The sequence below is a fragment of the Antechinus flavipes genome, chromosome 3 (genome assembly GCF_016432865.1).
Source record: "Antechinus flavipes isolate AdamAnt ecotype Samford, QLD, Australia chromosome 3, AdamAnt_v2, whole genome shotgun sequence".
NCBI classification, from domain to species: Eukaryota; Metazoa; Chordata; class Mammalia; order Dasyuromorphia; family Dasyuridae; genus Antechinus; species Antechinus flavipes.
The window spans coordinates 500457019-500480013 of record NC_067400.1 but is presented as its reverse complement, the minus strand read 5'-3'; the positions used below and the strand labels follow the sequence as shown (position 1 = coordinate 500480013).

The 22995-nt window shown below is 32.6% G+C and overlaps 1 protein-coding gene across 8 annotated transcripts in view; it reads right to left on the bottom strand.

Moving 5' to 3' along the window:
• The window catches only part of GRIA4 (glutamate ionotropic receptor AMPA type subunit 4), a 485575-nt gene that overhangs the window by 88017 nt on the left and 374563 nt on the right, over nucleotides 1-22995 (bottom strand). For all 8 annotated transcript variants that reach the window (XR_007952112.1, XM_051986908.1, XM_051986911.1 and 5 more), the window contains 3 exons: nucleotides 18427-18585; nucleotides 9202-9369; nucleotides 8402-8506 (listed from right to left, as the gene is read on the bottom strand). Coding sequence is in view for 7 of the 8 variants with exons in the window: in XM_051986908.1 (XP_051842868.1) it covers nucleotides 8402-8506; nucleotides 9202-9369; nucleotides 18427-18585 (432 nt within the window). In the remaining variant the exon portion in view is untranslated. The remainder of the gene's footprint in view (nucleotides 1-8401; nucleotides 8507-9201; nucleotides 9370-18426; nucleotides 18586-22995) is intronic.

The window sequence follows — 22995 nt, the reverse complement described above, 5'->3', positions numbered from 1 at the left end:
TAACCCAGCGCGATAGGTGAAAAAGAAAATATGCAGAAATTTATTTTTTTAGATATGTGATAGCTCTGCATAGGTACTTTCTTGGGTGAAAACTCTTTCACTTATCTACAACTCCTTTATAATTTATAGATTTTGAGAGATGCCTGAGGCTTTGAGATGTTGAATGACTTGCCCTAAATTCAACAAGTATTTGTTAAGCCTCTACTAAGTTCTAGGTGCTGTACAAAGCATGGGTGATACAAAGAAAGTCAAAATACAGTTCATGCTTTCAAGAAATGCAAAATTTATATATGCAAACAAGATAAGTAATTGGAGATAATCTCAAAGAGAAGGCATTTGCATTAGTGTGACAGTGAAAGGTTTCTTTTAGAAAGTGGGATTTTAGCTGGAACCCAAAGAAATCAAGGAAATCTGGAAGCAAAAATGAGGAGAGAGAATTTGAGCCCCAGCCAGTAAAAATTTAAGGAAACAGGAGCTAGAATGTCTTTTTCAAAGAAGCCAGTATTACTTTATTGCAGTCTATAATGCCAGAAAAACTGATGCAAGACAGAGATTAGTTTTTAATCTTTTAATATGAAGAATTTTAGGCTAACTGACCAAATGGAATTCGTTCAAAAATCATTTGTCCCTGAGGAACTGAGGTAGGGAACTTTTATAGGTTTTAGCTAACTAGGGTTTAAACAGAATACATAACCTGAATTTACATTCTTATAGGGGTAACAAAGACAGATAAGGGGGCAAAGACACAGGATGGGGGGTCAAGCCATAATTCTAGGAAAGGATCATAACTTAATCCTGGCAGAATTGAGGGCAGAAGACAGCAAGGTGAAGGGCAATACTCATAAGGAGGGGGAATTATCCCAGCAAGGATTGAGATAAAGCACCTGAAGTTTATGACTCAAAGGTATGTCAAGGTTTTTCCTGACTCAGTTCTCCCAGTCCTAATAGCAAGGAAGGGAGGGGATGGCCATAATAATTTTATTCAGGGCATAACAAGAACATTGAAAGAAGGAAAGTATAAGAAGATTAGAAACATAGGAGGGGCCCAGGCTATAAATAACTATAAATGGCATATAAATTTAAATGAATGAGAGGATTTAGTGTTTAATCCTCAATTTAATAGGGAACCACTGGAATTTATCAAATAGACAGGATGACTTACTAAGATCTATGCAGGGTCAAATAGATAATTATTAGAGGCAGGATCTAAACCTAGGACTTTCTGATTCTGAAGCTGTTCTAGTAGGCATCGCACTGAACTATTTAATTTACATTTGTGTGATATGTATGTATGCATCTGTATATGTATTTATATATGGGCAGCAAGGTGGTACAATGGATAGAGTAGTAGGTTTGACACAAAGAATGTCTAACTTCAAATTTGACCTTAAATTCTTATTAGTTGTATGACCTTGGGCAAGTTTTTCACTGCTATTTGTTTCAGTTTCCTTGTCTGGAAAATGTGAATAATAATATTATTATTTTTTATCTATGAGTGTTTTTGTGAGGATCAAACAAGATAAAAATTGTAAAGAAGTAAGCACAAAAGAGGCACTTTGTGAATGTTAGAAATAATGATGATAATGATGATGATAATGATAGTAGCAGGCACATTGGTGATGGAATAGATTGAGTGTAGAACTTGGAGTCAAGAAGATATGAATTCAAATTCAGACGATATTTTTTAGATGTATAATTCTGGACAAGTCAGTTTCCTAATTTCAAAATGGGAAATAATAGTATCTACTTCACAGGGTTGTATAAAGATCAAATTAGATAATATTTATGAAGAAAGTACTCAGCACAGAGTCTGGAGTATAGTAGGAGTTATAAAATATACATACTTATACCTTTCCTTTCTCAGGTTGTAGTTAATTTTCATTGTGATACTTACGTATTGTTCCTGATTCATGAATGTCTCTCCATTTAGCAACTTGTTGATGTATAGCTGTCCATTTAAATCATTTAAAAAAATCTGACCTTTGTCTTGTAATATTGCATATAATTTTATTTAATGCCATTTCTGCCTTTGAGACAATCCTCTTTCTACTTGTCCTTAGGGGAAAACTGTCAGTTATTTTTTGACAGTTATTTCTGGAGTAGGACATCTAATCAAATAATAGGATTTTGACAAAGTGACTATATTCCAAGTATGAAGTACCATTCAGATGTTGTTTCATCATTGATGAAATTCTTAGTATACTCAGATTCCAATGCAATAGCAATTACTTTCCATGAATTTCTGTCATTAGGGAGTCTTAAGATTAGTACTATTTTCTAGAAATACTCCAGAATATTGGCAAGAATTCTTCATTTAAAAATGACTCTAAGGGATCCATGTTTATCCTATCGAAGCACATTTATGAAGGGCGGTTAATTAAAATAAGGAAACAACACACTTTATACTTTCTCACCCGTGTTCATTCAGGATCTCGCAAAATGATAAAGGAAGTTCAGGGGCCCTCTATATGTATGCATTTCCATTTTCTTATAGTGGATTTACTTGGTTATAGAGAAGCTTATGTAACTAGACATAGTTCTCTTGTCTATATAGGCATCATTGCAAGAGAAAGAAGTGGACTTAGGATCTATGTCAGCATTGAAAATGTCTAAAAATGGGGATAAGGATCATGTTAAAAGATTGCTTGTAACCAAAAAACTTGGGAGCATGAAAATAGGTGAAAAGTGACTTCAGATACTTAAATCAGTAAATGGAGATGTATAATCTGTATTTCTTTTAGTCCCCCAAGAGAGGGGAATGTGAAGGTATATTTGGCAAAAATAGCTTAGGATAAAGTTGTCAGAGGCATCACACTTGCTCCTATCTTTCTGGGGTTCTGGGAAATTTTTAATCCCCTCTGAAGTCTAGGTGAATCCTCTGGAGGTCTGTTCGGATGTACAATTGCCCTCAGAAGTTTTTTTTTCTTTTCTAGGTCACCTCTAAATTTGAATCTTAAGCAGATCTTGGAATCAATTCGTTATCTGTATGCCCTTTGAAAGAGCCAGAGTGGGACTGCCTCTTTTCTCCTGATGTCCCCAGTATTCAAGAAAATCCAGCAGTTTTTAGGAACTGGGGTTTCAGAAATACCTAGTTGGCTTAATGAGACTTTCAATCAATTTCCATAGGAAAGAGTCAGACAAACTGATGGGTTGTCTCAGATCTGCTTTCAAAGATAGCTCCCATGTCAGCAAGTTTTCAATTTATAAGAATGATTGCTCACTTCTCAGACATATTGCCCATTCTCACCATAACTACATTTCCTAAGGTAGCTCATTTTTAAAGCTTAATATTCCTGACAGAATGCCTAAGTTGGTAGTTGCTATAGAAATGCAGAGACAGCTAGGCCTACCCTATTTCATACTTAATATTTCTTTCAAGATATGTAGATTAATGCCATCTGATTGTAAAGATCTACTATGCATCACTTTCCTAACTTGTTCTGTAACCTCTTCCTCTCAGGCTTCAGGTTTTGTTAAAATCACACTTCAAAATTCCAGGAAATAATTCTTTTCAGGAAACCCTATTTGACTTTGTTGTTACTTATTACCATCTCACACTTTCATCACTTACATTCTTTTCTATACAGTATCATTTAGCTCTGTGCTTGCTGCATAAAATTTATAATTTTTTTTTTAATTTAAGATTCTTCCATTGAGAGTATGGCTATTTATATGGAACTGAAAAGTCAGTGTGACCTGCTGTTCCTTCTGCCTAAGGTACATGCTGTTTCAAGTTGCTTGGTGATTTTTTTTCTTTCCAGGGCCTTCTGCTTTCATTCTGCCTCACAAACTAATTAGTATCTTAAAAAAAAATAAAACTGGACATTGTGTTTCTGACTTCAGATTAAACTGGTTTTTGGTATTGCTGAGAAATTCACTATATGAGATTAGTTGAAGAATCTTAATTTTTTCTCATATATTACTTGTTACATTTTCCCTTCTTATCCTTTCTCCCTTCCTGTGATGTGTGTGTGTACATATATGTTTTGTATGTTTGGATTGGTCTGCTGTCACATTAAACTAATTTGCTACAATATGATAACTTGAGTATTCTATCAAGAACATTGACTTTTAAAAATGACCTAGTTTAGGACATTAGTGATGGTAAGATTAGACAGTATATCTAAAAACTAAACTACAGAAAGGTAATAAGCAATTAGGCTACCTGGGACAATTCATGCAGAGTTGGGGGACTCTTGGAATGCTGCAAATTCATTATCGAGAATACTTCTTCAAAAGAAGATTACTGGGGATACTTCCTCAGTAAAGGATTTAGGAGAATTCTCTCTAACTTTTCTTTTTTACCCAGTGGTTTCTAGATGGCAAAAGAAGTGTTGTGAATGCTCTCTAAATTTTGGTGACCTAGAGCAAAGCCTGCATAACTCAGTTGTTGTTGGTATGAAGTCGTTCATACTATGATGTCTTAGACTTAGCCAAACAAACTCCAATGCAATAATAGTCAGATTAGGTGTATTCCAAAATCTTAATTCTTTACTATTGGATATTCAGTATGTTATGAAAATAATCATTGAATTTTCAAAGCTAAAAGAGACCTTATAGCTCACCTAGTCCAACCTTATCATTTTACAGATAAGAAAACTTGGCCATGGAGGCACTAACATTATCCAAATCCTAACTACAAGGGCCATGTTTCTATGTCCAAATTTTTGATACCATATTCAGTGTTTTTTCCTCTGGTCATTAGCTAGGTGGAAATTAGAACTCTGGTTTCCTAACACCCAGTCAAGTATCTTTTTTGAAAGATATAACAAACTGAATATATTGAATTAGGCGAATACAAAAAAATGAACAAAAATATCCCATGGATCTTTAGTCAGTTTGCAAGGGATAACCATATTGACAATACACTTAGTCAGCTACTTTTTTCCACCATATGCTAGTCATGCTATAGCTTTCTGTTTTATCAGTCATGAATAATGTCTGGGTAATGGTGAGTTGGCAACTCCAGGGATTACTTTTAACTATGTTTCTACAGTGGTATCTTTGTCTACATTTATGGTGTCTCAAATAAAGGCAGAAATACAAACTCAGTCTTGTGAGTAACTCTCTGCTAACTTTACAAAGACACCTGTAATATCTTGCTTGTCTCATTGCATATGTACTTTTAAGGACATTGTCACAAGAAAGCAGAAGATTCTGGATTCCACTCAAGAAGACTTATGATAATAGTCTCATTCTTTAAAACTGGAAAAATTCTTTGAAGACAAGGAGCACAGCCTAACATTGGTCCTCAAGTTTAAAAAAGAGTTATAAATACCCTAAAACCTCTATTAAAAGGCACTACAATTGACCAAAATCTGAAAGCACTCAGAGAAAAAAAAGACAAGAACAAAAAAACTCACGTCAGGACTTTTGAAAAAGGAATTCTTATGGAAGAACCTGAGCCAACTCATAAGGAAGGTAATCTTTAACCATTTCAGTTTTACAATCATATATAATCACATTTGACAAACATAATGATGGATTTGGAGAACATACAGTAATCTGTAAAAAAAAAAAGTTAAGGTGGTATTTTCATTTACCTTTTTAGAGGCAGTTTCTTCATCTGTAAAGTAAGAAAGTTGAAGGAAAAAAAAATCTCTAAAGTCTGATCAGCTCTAAATATGTGATCCTATAATCCTATGCCCACTGTGCTAGAATGATTATGGCAGGAAAACATTAATAATATATCTTTCAAATATTTTTGAAGCTTTGCACAATGCTCATTACAGTGTCTAGATTGCCGTAAGTACTTAACTAACTTGTTCATTGATTGGTTTTCAACAGGAATGAAAGAAAAAAATCAGGAGGCACTCTATGAATTTCAAAATTACATTCAATAGGATGCTCTCTTTTTTTTTTTTTTGGTCTTTCCTGTGAAGCATTGACATATTAAAATAAAATAGACTAATTTACAGTGCCATGGAAAACAGTTTGCGTGATAGAAAATTGCTCTTACATGGGCTGTCACAAGTTTTGGCCCCATATGATCACCTTTTGTACATTGAAGAACCACTTTTTTCATTCAGACTTCTCTAATACTATTGCACTGGCATCAAACAAATAGAAAGATGTCAGTAAATGGCACATAAGGATCTCTGTGGACCACAAATTAATTTAAAAATTACATATTAACATTAATTGTGTTTTGTTATATTTTATTTATTTTACATAGTTTCCATTTTGAATTTAACTCCAATTATATTTTAACTTTTTACACTGAATAGTATTGTATTTGGAGGCATTGTGTTTTGATACCTGTGTATTATGGCACAATGCTACTTGTGATTCTAAAAGTTTTCAAAATATCTTTTATAATGTTGTTCAAAGCTGGTACATGAGAATATTTTGATCTTGGTTAACAAAGGAAACCCGGATAGAGAGATAGTCTGTGAGTTAGAAAGACTTGGGTTCAAACATCATTTCTCTTCCATACTATTTGTGTGATCCAGAGAAAGTCAATGGATTTTTTTTTTGGGGGGGCATCTCAGGATCCTTGTCAAGGTAAGTAATACAGGGAAACTTATAAGGTATAAATTAGATTGCTCCTTTGCATCATTGGATGAAATTTCTTACCAGGATTTCTTTACATTAAACAGTCACAGATCCAGTAAAAAAAAATTAAATATTTATCTATGTCACTGTATTTTTCTTTCTCAGATTATAAGATCTTGCAAGGACTATGTTCCTTGAAGATATGAACTGTTTTTCATTTTTTGTTTTTTATATTTCTGAGTCTGACAGTGTTAGGCACATAGGAGTTGCTTAGTAGATGCTTGCAGAATTGAAATTGAATATGCATAGAAAAATGTGTCTTTTGATGTTAATAATATTGATTGCTCTTACCCCAAACTTAGAATTTACAAAAAATAGTTTATTATAATAATGCCTAATATAGTCAGCCATATAAGAAAATTTTTTCTACTGTGGTACTCACCATATAGGATTGTAGAAATCCATGGTGATCCTGATGTAATTTTCAGGAATCAAAAACTTCCTGAACCACTTATTATTGCAAATGCCTAGTCCTATTTTTGTCATTCCACCTGAGTCTTTAGAATCTTGACTTCCATTGTTTCCCTCCCCTTTCACTTATTTCTTTGTCCTTTAAAATCTTTAATTCTAGGGGCAGCTAGTTGATATAGTAAATAGAGCATCAGCCCTGAAATCAGGAAGACCTTGATTCAAATCTGGCCTCAGACACTTAACACTTCCTGGCTGTGTGACCTTGAGTTTAATCCCAATTGCCTCAGTTTAAAAAAAAAAAAAAAAACAAAAAACAAAACAATAACAACAACAAAAACCCCTTAATGTTCATAACATTTATCAGATTAGAATGGCATGCACATGTTTTAATGACTCAGAAAGAAACATCTACCCCAAACCACTGGTATATTTCTACCCTGGGGAATGTGCACAACTTTTTGGAAACATATGATTAATGTAACATATATACTCAGGGGAAATTATTTGCAACACATTTTCTTCCCAACACCAGTTTTAGCATAGTTTTTCTTAACAAAATATTCCATTTTTGATTTTTCATTTGTATGTTTGTATGTAAATAATATGTATTTAATAAGGCATGCTTTTAGTAAAGATGTGCCACCTAAAATATCGAAAAGCCCTTGCACAGGAGAATTTGGAAGAAATAATATAACACAAAGCTTTTAATTACCTTCTTCTGATATTTGCCTACTTTAAACCTAACAGCATATTTAAAATGAAGATGAGTATTTAAAAATTTTATAGCAACTTTATATTCATATATGTACAAGCATATAGGTGTTCCTCTCAAAGACATTGTATCTATCTTCAAAGTTAAAATTGTTTTATATCATTCTTTTCTAAATTTTTTTCAAGTACATAATTATTTTTATATGAATAAAAAAGTGTAATTGAATTCCTATGGGCAATATATACAATATAGATCTATCCCACTTTCACTGGAACATGTCAGAGTTTTTTTTTTTTTTTTTTTTTTTTTTTTAAGTCATGGACCTTTGTGCAAACAATTAATCTCATTTACAACATCATTGAAGTTACTTTCTACCTTTGTTGGGGAACTTGTTGTAGTAGCACATTCTATTTTGGATACCTCTATTTTCCAGGAAGTTTTTATTTATTTTTAATTGGAATTTTCTTGCTCCTCTTTTACTTCCACCTAGTTCTGCCCCTAGGGTTAAAAGTTACTGTTCTCCAACTTTTTATGAGTAAAAATTTGAAGATTGCTACTATGCTAAAAACAAGGTTATATTAGATCTTATGAGGCCTTATTTCATGTAAACCTCACAAAGGAAAAAAGTTTGAATAAAATATTTTTTGAAGGAATTTTTTTTAGAAATGGAAATATGCCATTTGTGACTAAAAAAATACAATCTTTTCATTGTTCAAAGCACACCTTTCTGGGTCCTGTACTCTTCAGCTCAAATACGTCCATTGTGTAGTTGACTCTTCGTCCATAGTGGTCAAATTGAACATTTCCTGTCAACCCTTGAATTCGAACCTATGGATCAAAGGAAAACAAACAAAGCCAAACCATAGATGTGTTCATTTGTTAGAGTCATCACTGCTTAGTCTGTAACATTGAAATTACCAACTAATTGAACTGCCTAGTCAAAAATATGAAAAAATAATGTCAACTTCATGAGCTTGCAATTTTTTTATATATCTGTGAAATTTAAAATTTCTATTTAAAAGTTTTAATAAGCTTTTATTTGCTCTTTTAATTTTTATTCCTTTTGTACTGCCTCCTTACCACTCTTCTCTCACATATCATGAGAAAACACATTCTTGCTTATAATTTATTGCATTAGAATAGAATATTCAATTGTATTAATTAGCACCCCTTTTCTAAAATGTCAGAGAATTACAAATATATTTCATTTATGTAATATTTCTATAAAAAGGAGCAAGTTATACTAAATCTGTTTTTAAAATGTAAGAAACTTGACCCAAGGTTACATTATATTTCAGACCTATTCAACAATTACATTTTCATGTATGTGAGACATATTTTACTCTTTTAATATTCAATTTTATTTGGAGAATTTATCAAAAATCAGCTTTTACTGAACTCTATTAAATGGAAATTGATGATATATAGATATATACATATACATATAACCTGATATATATCTTAATTTCTTCCTGGGAAAATGTGGAGTAAACAATGGGAGTAAAATATGATTTAGTGTTTACCTGTTTGAGTGTCCTCTCCATATCTATTCCCTGGCCCCATGGTGCAGCAGGATTGGCCAGACAATCTCCAGCATTCCCCCTCCTTGAAATATCAATTTTCTGTCGTCTAAGATTGCGAAAAGTTTCCGCCATCACAAGCACCCCATCATATGTCAAGGCAGATGTATACTGAGCAAAGGAAAATAATTATTTTCTTATTAAAAATCTTTATGTCATAAAAAGCTGGAAAGTTTTTGAGGGCTGAAGTACATGGAGTATTATATCTTTCATGTATCCAAAGTTTATTTAGGCAATTGATGAAGCATTGATTTTTGACTTCCACTTATATTGTAGCTAACATGAAATCTTTAATTTTCAGACTTTATTAGTTAAACCAGAAGATAATACTTACCATTACTCTAACTAAGAACAATCATTTCCTATCGCTTTCTACTAGTTTCTAAATGCTAAATATTTATACCACTGAAATTTATTCAGTTCTAGGAAAAGAAACATCTCTTCATAATCTGAACAATACAAGGAAATGTAAACTACTAAAGAAGGCAGAGAAACATGATTGAATCAGAACCAGTTGCTCTTTTTAAGTAATTTCCCCTCCTTGACATATTTTAGATATTAGACAAAAATCCCCTCAAGTTTACCAAATAGATATTTATTTGAATAAAATTTAGGATTAAGATTGGGAAAATTAAGTTGGAGAAAATTTTATCAGAAGAGAGATATTGTTGAAACTTTAGCAAGATTCGTATTCAAGGTCTTTTTTGGAATAGATGGGACTATTTAAAGATTCCACTAAGGAACAGAAAGTCTGACTTGGAAAGCAAAGAGCTTGGTATCACAGTATGTCATTGGGGTATTTAACAGTTAAAACAGTGAGTTTTTGTATCTACTGGATAGGACCAGAAAGGTTAAGTTACATTTCAAGATCATATGACAAGTTAAGACTGTAGTTTAGAATCAAAGTTCAAATCACCTGCTTTCCAGTCTTCTGTTATAGTAATCACTTCTTAATATTCTTTCATTTAAGGGGAAAACGCTATAGACAGGAAGAAGTAATGAAGAAAAAGTGAAAAAATCACTGAGTTAAACTGAAAGTGGAGAAGAGCAAAGGGGACTTTTAGTGGGAATGTATTTGTTTTTTGACCAGTGATTTTTTCAGCATAGTTCTTCTTAAGGAATTCCTATCAATTCACATCTCTTCTTTTTCTATAACTGATAATGTTAGAGCATTACCTAGGGATACAGAAAGATTAATTGACTTGTCTAAGAAGACATAGCCAATATTTCACAGAGGTACCCCTTGAATTCATATATCCTGATTTGGCTATCTCTATTCACTAATCTACACTGCTTCATGGAAATAGATTATAGATTTCTTAACCAAATGCAATGGGATAGAATTATCTTTGAAAAGCTGACCAGTTCTATAAAATTTTAATTTAAGAGCCCATTTTCCTTGAATTCTATGGAATATAGAAAATTAAACATAATTTAAAAAGTCCTGAAGCAAAGCTTTCAAGTAAAAGGAAAGGAAGAAGATAAAGACAAAATTCTTTTTGCTTTGATGTGTGCAAATAAGAAAAAAAAATGTGAAATTTTATAGGTGGAAGGAAACCTTGGGAAATTGACCATAATTCAATAGCCATCAGTTTAATATAACAACAGCAACAATAATAATTAATAATAACAACACAATTTAATAGAGTACTGAATTCAAGATTACAAAGCTCTTTCCTCACAACCATTTTGCAAGGTATGTAGCAGAATTATTAGGGTTAAGTTTTAGGGTATGATTTCATTACTGTAAACAATTGTCAGATGAAAAAAATTCCCTTTACTTATGTATTTGCATCTTCTCTGCAACTTATATTATGATAAAGTTGCCTATGATACTGTAAGGTTAAGCTACATGATCAGAGATATATAACCATTTTGTGTCAGAGACAGAATTTGAACTCAGGTCTTTCTGGCTACAGGTCAGCTCTTTGTCTTGTGCTACCTTTCTACTTTACAAATATTGGAAATGAGGATCAAAGTGGTTAATGACTTGCCCATAATCATGCAGCTAGTAAATATCTAATCTCGGTCCCATAATTCCAAGTAACCAGTTAGTTACCATATTTCCTCTCATTCTAAGAAAAATTGATGATCTCTAAGGTGCCTCTCACTCTAAATCTCTTTTGTTATTATAAACAAGAATAAACAAAGCATGAGAAAAATAAGGAAATGACCTTCAAGAAATAGATTTAAAGAACTATTTTAAAATCCTTTGAGACAGAATTTTAAATGTTAAGGTAGATTATAAAATGTCTTGGTTGTTATTTAGGGGAAATTATGTTAAAGATATGTGGCAGCCTTTTACTATAGCCTTATTATGTCTCATGGTGATATGAAAGCGACTCTGGGTTCCTAAAGGCAGATTCTATAGATTTGGAAAACTTAAGGTATGATCCTGCTTGGAGAAGGTACCTATCTTTATGTCTAGGAGACTGCTTAAGTTTAGAGGGACTTATGACCAGGGTGATGATGACTCTTTATGATGATTCTCTGCCTTTGACTCTCTTTTTGTGTGTGTTTAGCTGTCTCTCTGCCTTTCTCTGTCTCTGCCTATCTGCCTGTCTTCCCGTTTGCCTATCTCACTTCTTTCTCATCTTCTTCTTTCTCCTTATCTTCCTTCTCCTGAATGCTCCTTTCCCTTTCTTTTTCTTATGATGACAAGGAGGGGATATAAAAAAATAGTAGGTGATGTAAAAATAAAGATATAGATTTAAAAAAAAGCTATTTTAAAAATACTATTTGCTGTAAGTCACAAACAGAGAGGCAGATAGAATCCATTGGTAGAGGAAGGATCAAAAATGAATATTCATACTTTTGAAGCAAAGATTGCTCCCATGTAAAACAGAGGTAGGGCAGATAGACAAAAAGAAATTTAGAAATATAGGATTATATTTTATAAATCCAAACCCTTTATTTTAAAAAAAGAATTGAGGCTGAGAGAAGTCATGATTTTCCCATGTTATATCTAAAGTGGTACAATAAAACTTTTCCTTTGACTTTTCTACTAAATCATGATGTCTCTCAAGGGGTTATAGAAGTATTTGAATGCAAAAGTAAAAAAGTTTCTTCACCAGCAAAATAAAACGGAATGATTATCAAGGAGAATAAAAGGCTAAAACTTCTATGGCTTATTGGCAGGAGACAAGAGAAATTATAGCAAAATAGGATTAAACTTCTTTAAACTATAAAAAAATGCAAAAGCATATTTAAGGGTGACAGAAATAAAGGAAACTGTCATTGTCTTTCTAATTTACAAAAAGCTTTTAACAGATTGTTACATAAAGTATAAATGCTTTATCCTTTTTAAAAAGTGTCTTCTTTAAAAAGTCAAATAGAAAGAATAGACAACATAAATGGTGTGAAGCAGACTTTTTTTTTTTTTACCTTTAACTCTATGGGATATAGAAAATCACACATAATTAGAGTTCTTGGGTAAATTGGGGTGAGGTAAAAGAAAGGGAAAAAAGATAACCAGTCACTTAATAATCATATTCATTTGTTACTTTGTGCTAAACATTATACTTATCCCTGAGGATATATAAAAAGGGCAAAACATAGTTCTGGTTTCAAGGGAAATAGGGAGGACAACATATTGACAGAGGTAAGGAACTAACATTAAGGGAAATAGGGAAAGTTTTCTTGTTAAAAGTGAAATTTTATATGAGAATTAAGGAAAGTCAAGGAATCCAGAAGCCAAGAAAATGAGGAGGGAGAGCATTCCAGGTATGGAGAATAGTCAGTGAAAATACTTTAAATCAGATATATGTGTTTTGTGTGAGGAACTGTAAGGATCTCGGGGTCACTGAATGGTATTAAAAACTCTTTAGGAAACATTTAACAAAATAAATAAAAAATACACCAAAACATAGATAATATTACATTTTAAAACTAAGGCAACATGCAGTCCATGGAAATCCTTATGCATGCATTTATGTTTGATTTTAATACTACTGATCTTTGCTCTACCTCTGTCTGATATATTGGGTGAGTTTTTAATCAATGGACCAGTCTAAAAACCATATTTTGGAGCAATATAACTAGATGCAGTAGTCAGATCTGACTGGTCTCAGACTAATTTCATCAATGACCTGCATGATGAAATAGTTGATGTAATTGGGGCTAAGGATGAAAATAAATTACAGAGGATAAGAAGTCTGGTTTGTTTGTTTATTTTTGGAGGCAATTGGGGGGAGGGGGTAGTGATTTGCCCAGAATCAAAGAGCTTAGTAAGTATTTGAGGTTGGATTTGACTTCACATCTCCTCTTGATTTCAGACTAATACTCTATCCATGCACTACCTAACTTCCCCTTAGAAGAACACATCGAAAGACAAGATTCAATCCAGAGTGACTTTTTGAATCAGAGAAATGGTTCAAAAAATGAAAAAAAAAAAGGAATAGAGTCAACAAAAGAGAAGTTCAAGAAATCACATTAAGGAGAAAAATATTTTTGAATGGCATGTTCTAGGTGTTTGGAGGAAAAGAATACAAATGAATTCTATGTCATGGTTTTTGTTTTCAAGGGCTTGTCATTTTGCTGAGAAAAGTTTTATAGACATGACACAATTAGAGAAACACCTTTTGGACAAAATTAGGGAGGAAGAGAGATCAACATGGTTTGAAAAGATGAGGAAATTATGCCAGTTTTAATATTGTAGATAAAAATCAAGCATCAGGCAAAGATGCATAAAATGTATGCTATATTCAGAAAATATGAGGTATGCACTGCATAAACTAAATTTGATTAGAGGGGTATGTACAATCAACTTTCACTGCTAAAGAAAGTGAAGCAAGATGGTACAATGGATAGAGTGCTGAACCTGGAGTCAGTAAGATATGTTCAAATCTAACATCAGACACATATTAATTGTTAGATTAAGTTACTTAATATTTCTCAGTTTCCTAATCTGTAAAATGAGGATAATAATAGCACATATTCCCAAGGTGGTTTAAGAAAAAAAGGCAATGTTTTGCAAACCTAAAAGATCTAAAGAACTATTATCATTATAATTTTTCAAAAAGTGTTTAAGATTCTCATATGGGGATTGGAGAGCAGCCACTAAGATGATTAATGTATTGGGGGAAAACCATAAAGCAGAATTGGAGCTATTTGAATCATTACTCACAGAGAAAAGAAAACTGGGAGTTTTCCATGTTTTACTACTACTCCTTCAGGTATGTAAGGAGATTTTACACATGGGATGGGAAACAGCTGTTGTTTGTAATAAGAAAAAAAGGAAGAAAGTTTAAATACCAATTTGGTTATAGAAAGTACTGTTAATCATTACAACAGGCTATACAATGTGGTTATAAATACTGTTTCTCTCTCATTCTTTAATATGCAAGAAATTTCATTTGGTACTAGATGACTTAGATATGTTCTTCTCTATAAATTAACTAGATGATTTTCTGAAGATCCCTTCCATACTTTATTTATTGATTGTTTTTTTTTTATCATTTTTAAGAGTCTACATGATTTCCATTTCATAGTTAGGGCAAATGATGTGAAGCATAACCAAGTCATAACTAAAATTTAGATAGTTTGGAGAGTAGAATGCTCTCCATTAGATCTGTACCTAGGAGAGCAGTGATGAATTGAGATTACTTTGATGACCAGTCCTGTAGTGATAGCTACAAAAGAATAGAAACTTTCATCTTTGTGGAAGGAATGAAGAGAGTTATTATATGGTCCAATGTTAGAGTTTTTGAAATTCAGTTTAAGGACAAACATTGAGATTTCTCACTTTGGACATTCCTCTTTAAAAATCTTAATATTGAGGGATTTAGAATCCAGCCTCCTATCAGAAAAGGAAGCTCTTGATCCTGAAGCCTAGTTTTCCAGAGGCATGAAAAGGATATCTTGGGTATAATCTACTTTATGTGTTGCTTCTCCAGCAACTCCAAGTTTAAGAGTCCTGGATTGACTTTCTATCAAGAAAAGAGCAGGTCCTGGTCAAATCGATGCTCTTTGAAGAAAAAAGAAGATCATGTATATAATTCCTAAATTTAAAAATATGTGAAGGGACTTAAAGCCATAATTTGGAAGCACAAGGGGCTGATTTTTTACTCCCTTAGAAATATGAGCTATTTGGATGATGTGGTTCTGTTTGAGAGGGTTGTCTGAGCAAAATAACTGTATGGATATGTATACATATATTGTATTTAGCATATTTTAACATATTTAACATGTATTGGTCTACCTGCCATCTTGGGGAGGGGGTGGGAAGAAGGAGGGGAAAAGTTGGAACAGAAGGTTTTGCAAGGGTCAATGCTGAAAAATTACCCATGCATATATCTTGTAAATAAAAAGTTATAATAAAAAAAATAAGAGTAAGAGAGTTGCCTGTTGAGCAACTCCAAGCATTTCCATTCCAAAGAAATACAGATTCTTAAAGTAGTATCATAAGTATGGATCTCCATGTAAGTCTTTGTGACAGGGACTAATCAGAATGTTAGAATATTGCTTGTCTACCCACTCTCAATTTCACTTCATTTCACTCTAATTTCATTTCTCTGTCAAAGGAGAATTAAGACCACACTATAACATCAGAAGTGTGTAGAACTTGAGGATCATGGAAAAATAGGACTTTCTGAAGAATGCATGAGATTATAAAACCATGGATTTAAAGCTGTAAGGAGTATTAGAAGCCAGTACAACCCCATCAGTATCCCAAAGCTCAAAGAGGTAAGAATTATAGAATTACTAAATACCAAAGATAGGATTTGAAACCAAATCTTCCTGACTCCAAGTCTAAACTCTATCTACTACAGCTTGCAAGTAAAAATAGTTTAATTCATTGTACCTATATCTGTAGCACTTAGTATAATATCTGGCACATTAGGCACTTAATACATTATTTGGTAAACTGATTGAAGATTATGCCAATGATAAATAAGTTACGTCCAGTTTCTATAATGATGGGAAGGCTTTGCATATTTCCTGACAACAAACAAGTATTAAGCTAGCTAGAGATTGAGAGTCACAACTTTAAAAGGTTGACTACTTGTTGATGAATTTGTTGACTGAAAATAAGAAAAATAATACAGAACAGCCTTAAATTCCATGTGCTTTACTTGGGCTTTGGAAATGATGAAAATAGCAGAAAAGGAGACATGGGTTTCTGGGAATTATACAATTTTTAGATTATTTACAAATGTTATTAGTATACCAAATGCAAAATCCTTGTACAATAAAAAACAAAAATACTCTTTGAGGAATCAATTACTTCAATCTAGGTGTTCTTACTTTAAGTGAAATAAGAAGACAAAAAATATTTAGCTAGCAGAAACATTACTTTTTCAGATTTCTTTTGGCATTCTCAATATTTTTTGTCTCAAATTATTATATTTCATATATGTTTACATTTATGTACAATAATTTACTTAACTATCCCCCTATTTGGGGGGAATGTAGCTTGTTTTAAGTTTTTTTTTGCAATTAAATATAATACTTTTATGAAAAAGTATTGAAAAAATTGAATATCTAGGGATTTTTCGTTTCTTTTTTTCTAAACTTATCTCTCCATCAGTAGCATTACTGAATCAAAGTTATGATTTTTTTTTTGTAATTTGTGTATTTACTATCAGATTGATCCCCAGTTTCCCACAGATTTGCAATTCAGCCAGCATTGAATGAAGGGAATATTTTTCTACAAGTCCATTAACACTCAGTTTAATTGACTTTAATTGTTATTTGCTATTTTGGAGGTGTGAGGTGGTTTTCAATTGCTTATAAGTTATTTTGATTCTGTAAAATGTTTAAATGTTTTCTGCATTTGTTTATGAACTCTTATGGACCATTTTGTGTGCATTTACATAAAATCTATCCTGTGCCCCATGAAAGTATTGTCATTGTTAGCACTTAAATATCTGGGGGTAGAGTAGGAGAGAAAGAAGATTATTACCTATGTATTCAGAGACCTAGTTATGAGATTTATTTGGAAATATTCCCAAACTAAATTCTGGGGCAAATAATGAGTCAAAATGAAATTTGAGGTCTGCCCCTGAGTTTGGAACTCATCTGTATAATAGAGTTTGGAGACCCTGAGCCTAGGTGCTACACTTAAGTTGAGTAAAAGCTTCCTTCCTTGCAAGTTTTACCAATTGGTTCAAGTTTTTATCTTTTAACCTACATACAAGCCAAAAAATTTCCCACATTACAATACTTTTAATATTTTAAGATAGCTGTTGTATTTCCCCCCATTCTCTCTTTTCTAGAGTATTTGAATTTTGCCACAATATTTTTCAAAACAGAAATAATTTTATGATTGGTAAATCTTCAATCCACTGGTTATAAACTAATATCAGACCTGAGTGATTTGTCTTGAAAATAAAGCATCCAAATTGTTCCTGTGAATTAGATGGTTAACCCTGAGGCATCATTAGTCTATTTGTGTATCTTCTATTTCTACTGGTTTTTCAATTTCATTGTCTATTACTTGTAAATAAATTGCAAAATGAGAGGATAAGTTTTATGAGAGAAGGAAGTTCACTGAAAATTTTAGCATTGAAATTATTTAACTGAAAATAACTGGAGGAGTACAAATCATATTCGACCATATACTATCCAATCAGTAAAAGGAAGTATTTAGTTTCATAGCAAATAATTTTGATGGTAAACTACTGAGTATTAGAGTGATGTAAGGCAAGAAGAATGAGTAACTGTAGGGATAATCACAGCTCAGAAACCACCAGTTAAGTTCATGACCAAGATCTTAATTTTTCCTTAGGATAATAATTGCTATGTCACATCCATTGTGGAGCTGTTATATGGATCAAATAGGATAATATACGTAAAGTGATTTGTAAACCTTAAATCACTCTATAAAACAAATGATTTTTATTATTGACACTATTATCAACTTTCATCCCCTCATTTTATGAATGAGGAAAGTGATGCCTAGTGAGGTGAAATGATAGAATCAGTACGAGAACTCAGATCTCTTGACCTTCAGAAAGTATGAGTTGACTTTCTAATTGAGTACTTTTAGCCTTAAATTTGTAAGTCAGAATATTTTGTAATGTTCTTTATGTAGCAAAATATCATTTATCTTCAGTGCATGAAATTATCAGAAAAAGGATATTTGAAATATTACTAGTACAATTGCATTTAGTTATTTTTGCTATAGACAGAAAATACATTAATGGTATAAACACCGAAAACCCATACCTTAGGAGGTGTCTCTGATCCTGGGTACTCTCTTTGATCTAGTTTTTTCCAGCGCTGCATGAGTTTAGTCACCATAGGTGTATTAAAATCTACTAACTGGAATCCTGTCACATTGGCTCCTCCATGCATAAACCTCTCCAGAGAAATATCCTTGAATCCCTAAAAAAAAAAAAAAAAAAAAAAAAAAATCAATTTTATACTTTTAAAAGTGCTTCTGGAATCATGTCTATTAGCTTTAAACTAAATTAACAGTCAATATCTAAGTAGATTTTTAATGCAAGCAATGGTAAAAAAAAATAAGGATGAAAAATCTAGTACAATTCATCCTGAGGAAATATCATTTCGATTCAAATACAAGATTATAAAGATTCTGAATTCAATTCACTTCAGCTTAATTCAGCTCAAACTATTTACTAAGTGCTTTTTAAGTGGCAAAGCCTAGGAGAATAGAATAAAAAAAGTGATTTTCTTTACTCTCAAAGTAGCTTACTCTCTTATCAGAGAAAGCAATAAGAGAGATTAATGTGGAGCAGTATAAACAGAATTTTGGCTACTATGCTAACATTTAAAATTTAATTGGCTACTATTGATGGCATTTTGTAGTTTTCCACATGTAGAAACAATTGAACTTAGTACCTGGTTAGCCATGAATAATTACTTAATGTAGAAAACTAGCAGAAAAAATTTGTTTTCCTTCTGACAGGTACAATGCTAGCCAGTATTAGCCTGGCTGTATCCTATTTTCATCTTCTTTTCAAGGATGCTTTAGTCAGTCAGTCAGTCAACAAATTTATTAAATGTTTGCTATATGCCAGGCTCTATGTAAAGTGCTAAGGATTCAAAGAAAACAAAAAGAAAACAAGCAATTTTGGTTCTCAAAGGCCTCACATTTTAATGGAAAGAGAATAAGTAATAAAGTTTGTACACCATATATACAGAATAGATGGAATGCTATCTCAAAAGAAAGACATTAGCAGCTGGGTGAAAAACTTCTAATAGAAGGTAAAATTTCAGCTAAATATTGAAGAAAACCAAATATGCTGAACCAGAAGTGAAGGCCCAACGTATTTCTGACATAGAAAATGGCCAGTAAAACAGCTCTGGATAGGAAATGGATCCATGTTAGAGGTACTATAAGAGGGTTACTGTAGATGGGGAAGGGAATAAAATGTAAGAAGAATGGAGATTTCATGAAGATTATGAAGGGCTAGCAATCTTGTGTTTGACAAACCCAAAGACCCCAGCTTTTGGGATAAGATTCACTATTTAACAAAAACTGCTAGGAAAATTGGAAATTAGTATGGCAGAAACTAGGCATTGACCTGCACATAACACCATATATCAAGATAAGGTTGAAATGGGTTCATTATCTAGACATAAAGAATGATATTATCAACAAATTAGAACATAAGGATAGTTCACCTCTCAGACCTGTGGAGGAGGAAGGAATTTGTTACCAAAGAAGAATTAGAGATCATTATTGATAACAAAATAGATAACTTTGATTATATTAAGTTAAAAAAGTTTTTGTACAAACAAAACTAATGCAGACAAGATTAGAAGGGAAGCAAAATGGGAAAACTTTTACATTCAAAGGTTTTGTTAAAGACCTCATTTCTAAAATATATAGAGAATTGATTCAAATTTATAAGAAATCAAGCCATTCTCCACTTGATAAATGGTCAAAGGATATGAACAGACAATTTTCAGATGAAGAAATTGAAACTATTTCTAGTCATATGAAAAGGTATTATGAAAAGGTATTCCAAATCAATATTGATCAAAGAAATGCAAATTAAGACTACTCTGAGATATCACTACGCATCTATCAGAAGACAGGAAAAGATAATGACAAATGTTGGATGGGGATGTTGGAAAACTGGGACACTGAAACATTGTTGGTGGAATTGTGAACAGATTTAACCATTCTGGAGAGCAAGTAAGAACTATACTCAAAAAGTTATCAAACTGTGCATACTCTTTGACGCAACAGTGTTTCTACTGGGCTTATATCCCAAAGAGATCTTAAAGGAGGGAAAGGGACCCACATGTGCAAAAATATTTGTGGCAGCCCTTTCTGGGCAAAAAACTGGAAACTGCATGTATGCCCATCAGTTGGAGAATGGCTGAACAAATTATGGTATCTGAATGTTATGGAATATTATTGTTCTACAAGAAATTACCAATAGGATGATTTCAGAGAGGCTTGGAGAGACTTACATGAACTGATGCTAAGTGAAATGAGCAGAACCAGGAGATCATTATACCTGGCAACAAAAATACTATATAATGATCAATTCTGATGGATGTGGCTCTCTTCAACAATGAGATTATTCAAACTATTTCCACTTTTTCAGTAATGAAGAGAGCCATCTATACCCAGAGAGAGGACTGTGAGAATTGAGTGTGGACCACAATATAGCATTCTCATTCTTTCTGTTGTTGTTTGCTTACATTTTGTTTTCTTTCTCAGGTTTTTTTCCCCTTCTTGATCCAATTTTTCTTGTGCATCAAGATAACTGTATAAACATGTATACATATATTGGATTTAACATATTTTAACATATTTAACATGTATTGGACATCCTGCCATCTAGGGGATGAGGTGTGGGGAAGAAGGGGAAAATTTGGAACAGAAAGTTTTGCAAGGATCAAAGTTGAAAATTTACCCATACATATATGTTTTGTAAATATATATAAAGCTTTAATAAAAGCTCTTTTAATAAAAAAAGAAAATTATGAAGAACTTTAAATGGCAAATGGAAGATTTTATATCTGATTCTGAAAATAAAGTAATTTTTGAGCCAGAAAGTAACATTGTTAGACCTCCATAGTAGCAGCTATATGATTCTAGAGAATGATGTGAGCAGATACAGAAACATACAGAAAGGAATAGAGGTATGCCTCCTTCTCAACTGATTTTTCCTTTAGGATATATTTTATGCCACCCTTTCTTATGACCAATTGATAGTTATAATTTTAGACAGGCATATAAAAATGAAATAACAGTATGGGGAGCACTAAAATTAAGTGTCAAAGAATACACTAGAGATAATTGCAGTAGAAGGTTAGAAAATACAGATTTTAACATATTTACATTTGTTTAGGATGGGATGGGTAGAACAAAAGAAACTTAAGATAGATTTTCTAGTAATTTCTTTAATTTTTTGTCCTTAATACTTAAATAGTTCTCAATTGCACAATAGTATAGAGTTCTACATTTCTTTTGAAATGCAACATCCTATAGTCAAATCTTTCTATTTTAATACTCTTCAGCCCATCCTTAGAGAACCACTCAAGTCAGTCATGAGTCTATTTTGAATCTTTCCCCCTCACTCATGTTCTTAATATCATAAAGATATTAACCACACTATAAAAAATAGTCCATTTTAAGGGTCATGCTTAGCAGTCTGATTTATAGCAAGGGGATAGCAGATTAAAATTGTTTCATATAGTTTGTTCTTAAAAACAAAGGAAAACAAGGAAAAAAGACAAAAACTTTAGTCCAATTTCTTTAAGTTCAGAAACACTATTTTCCTATTCTTTAAACTTTTGAAAAAGGTCAGAAGGATTTATTTCCTAAATCTATCAAGCTTCAGAGACACACACACACACACACACACACACACACACACACACCCCCACACAATTTCTCTTATCTTATTCACATGCATTTCCTAGTCCCCTTCCCTTAGTAACTTTTCTCTGGGTTGATGGCAGATATATCTTCCACAACTATAAGCAATGGATTTGTTTTGGTTAAGAAAAACCATGTCGAGACCCATCTAAAAGTTGTCATGTTCCTAAATCAATCACTTGAGTTCAGGGGATTCTTTGATAAGAAAGAATTACCCTATCTTCCCTTTTATCTCTTCTTATGACTTTAGATTTTTTTGTTTCATGTACTTGAGGTAGCTTTCCTTCATTCTTCACTTTCCAAAGACCTCTGCAAACCTCATTCTGACTGACTGTAAGACCAAAATCCTGGTCTGTTATCATCTATAAGAAGTCTGAGTAGGATGTGCTTATTCTTACCAGAGTCCCATGTCTCTGTAGAAACAGAGAGTAAGCTTCTGTAGTCAGAATTTTGCCTGCATATCACAGAATCCTCTCCTTCTTCAGTTAATTAAGGAAATCACATTTGAAAAAAAAAAGAAATAAAAACATTTCCACACATTGGCCAAAGTTGCAAAGTGACAAATGGTGTACAGAGTGTAAATGAACCACTTAAAAATTTGAAAGGACCTAATCATATCATCTCACAGTCCCTAACAACCTACAATTTGATGAAGAATATTGATGTGTGTGGAGGGAGTTGTAGATGAAGGGCTGGGACAAAGTTGATCAGGGTTCCTAATCAACTCCCTGCTATAGTAGTATTGATTACTGTTCCTTGAACAAGAAATATAAAGTGTTTGTGAGTGTCTGAGGAGAGGGGAAAATGATAGTTATTCATAAAAGATAGATGGCAAGAGTCCTGGAATAGAAGCCTGGATGGGATATGAAACATGGTCTGTTCTAGGGCAAGATAGATAAAATAAGTTAGGTGAGTGTTTACTCATTTATTAA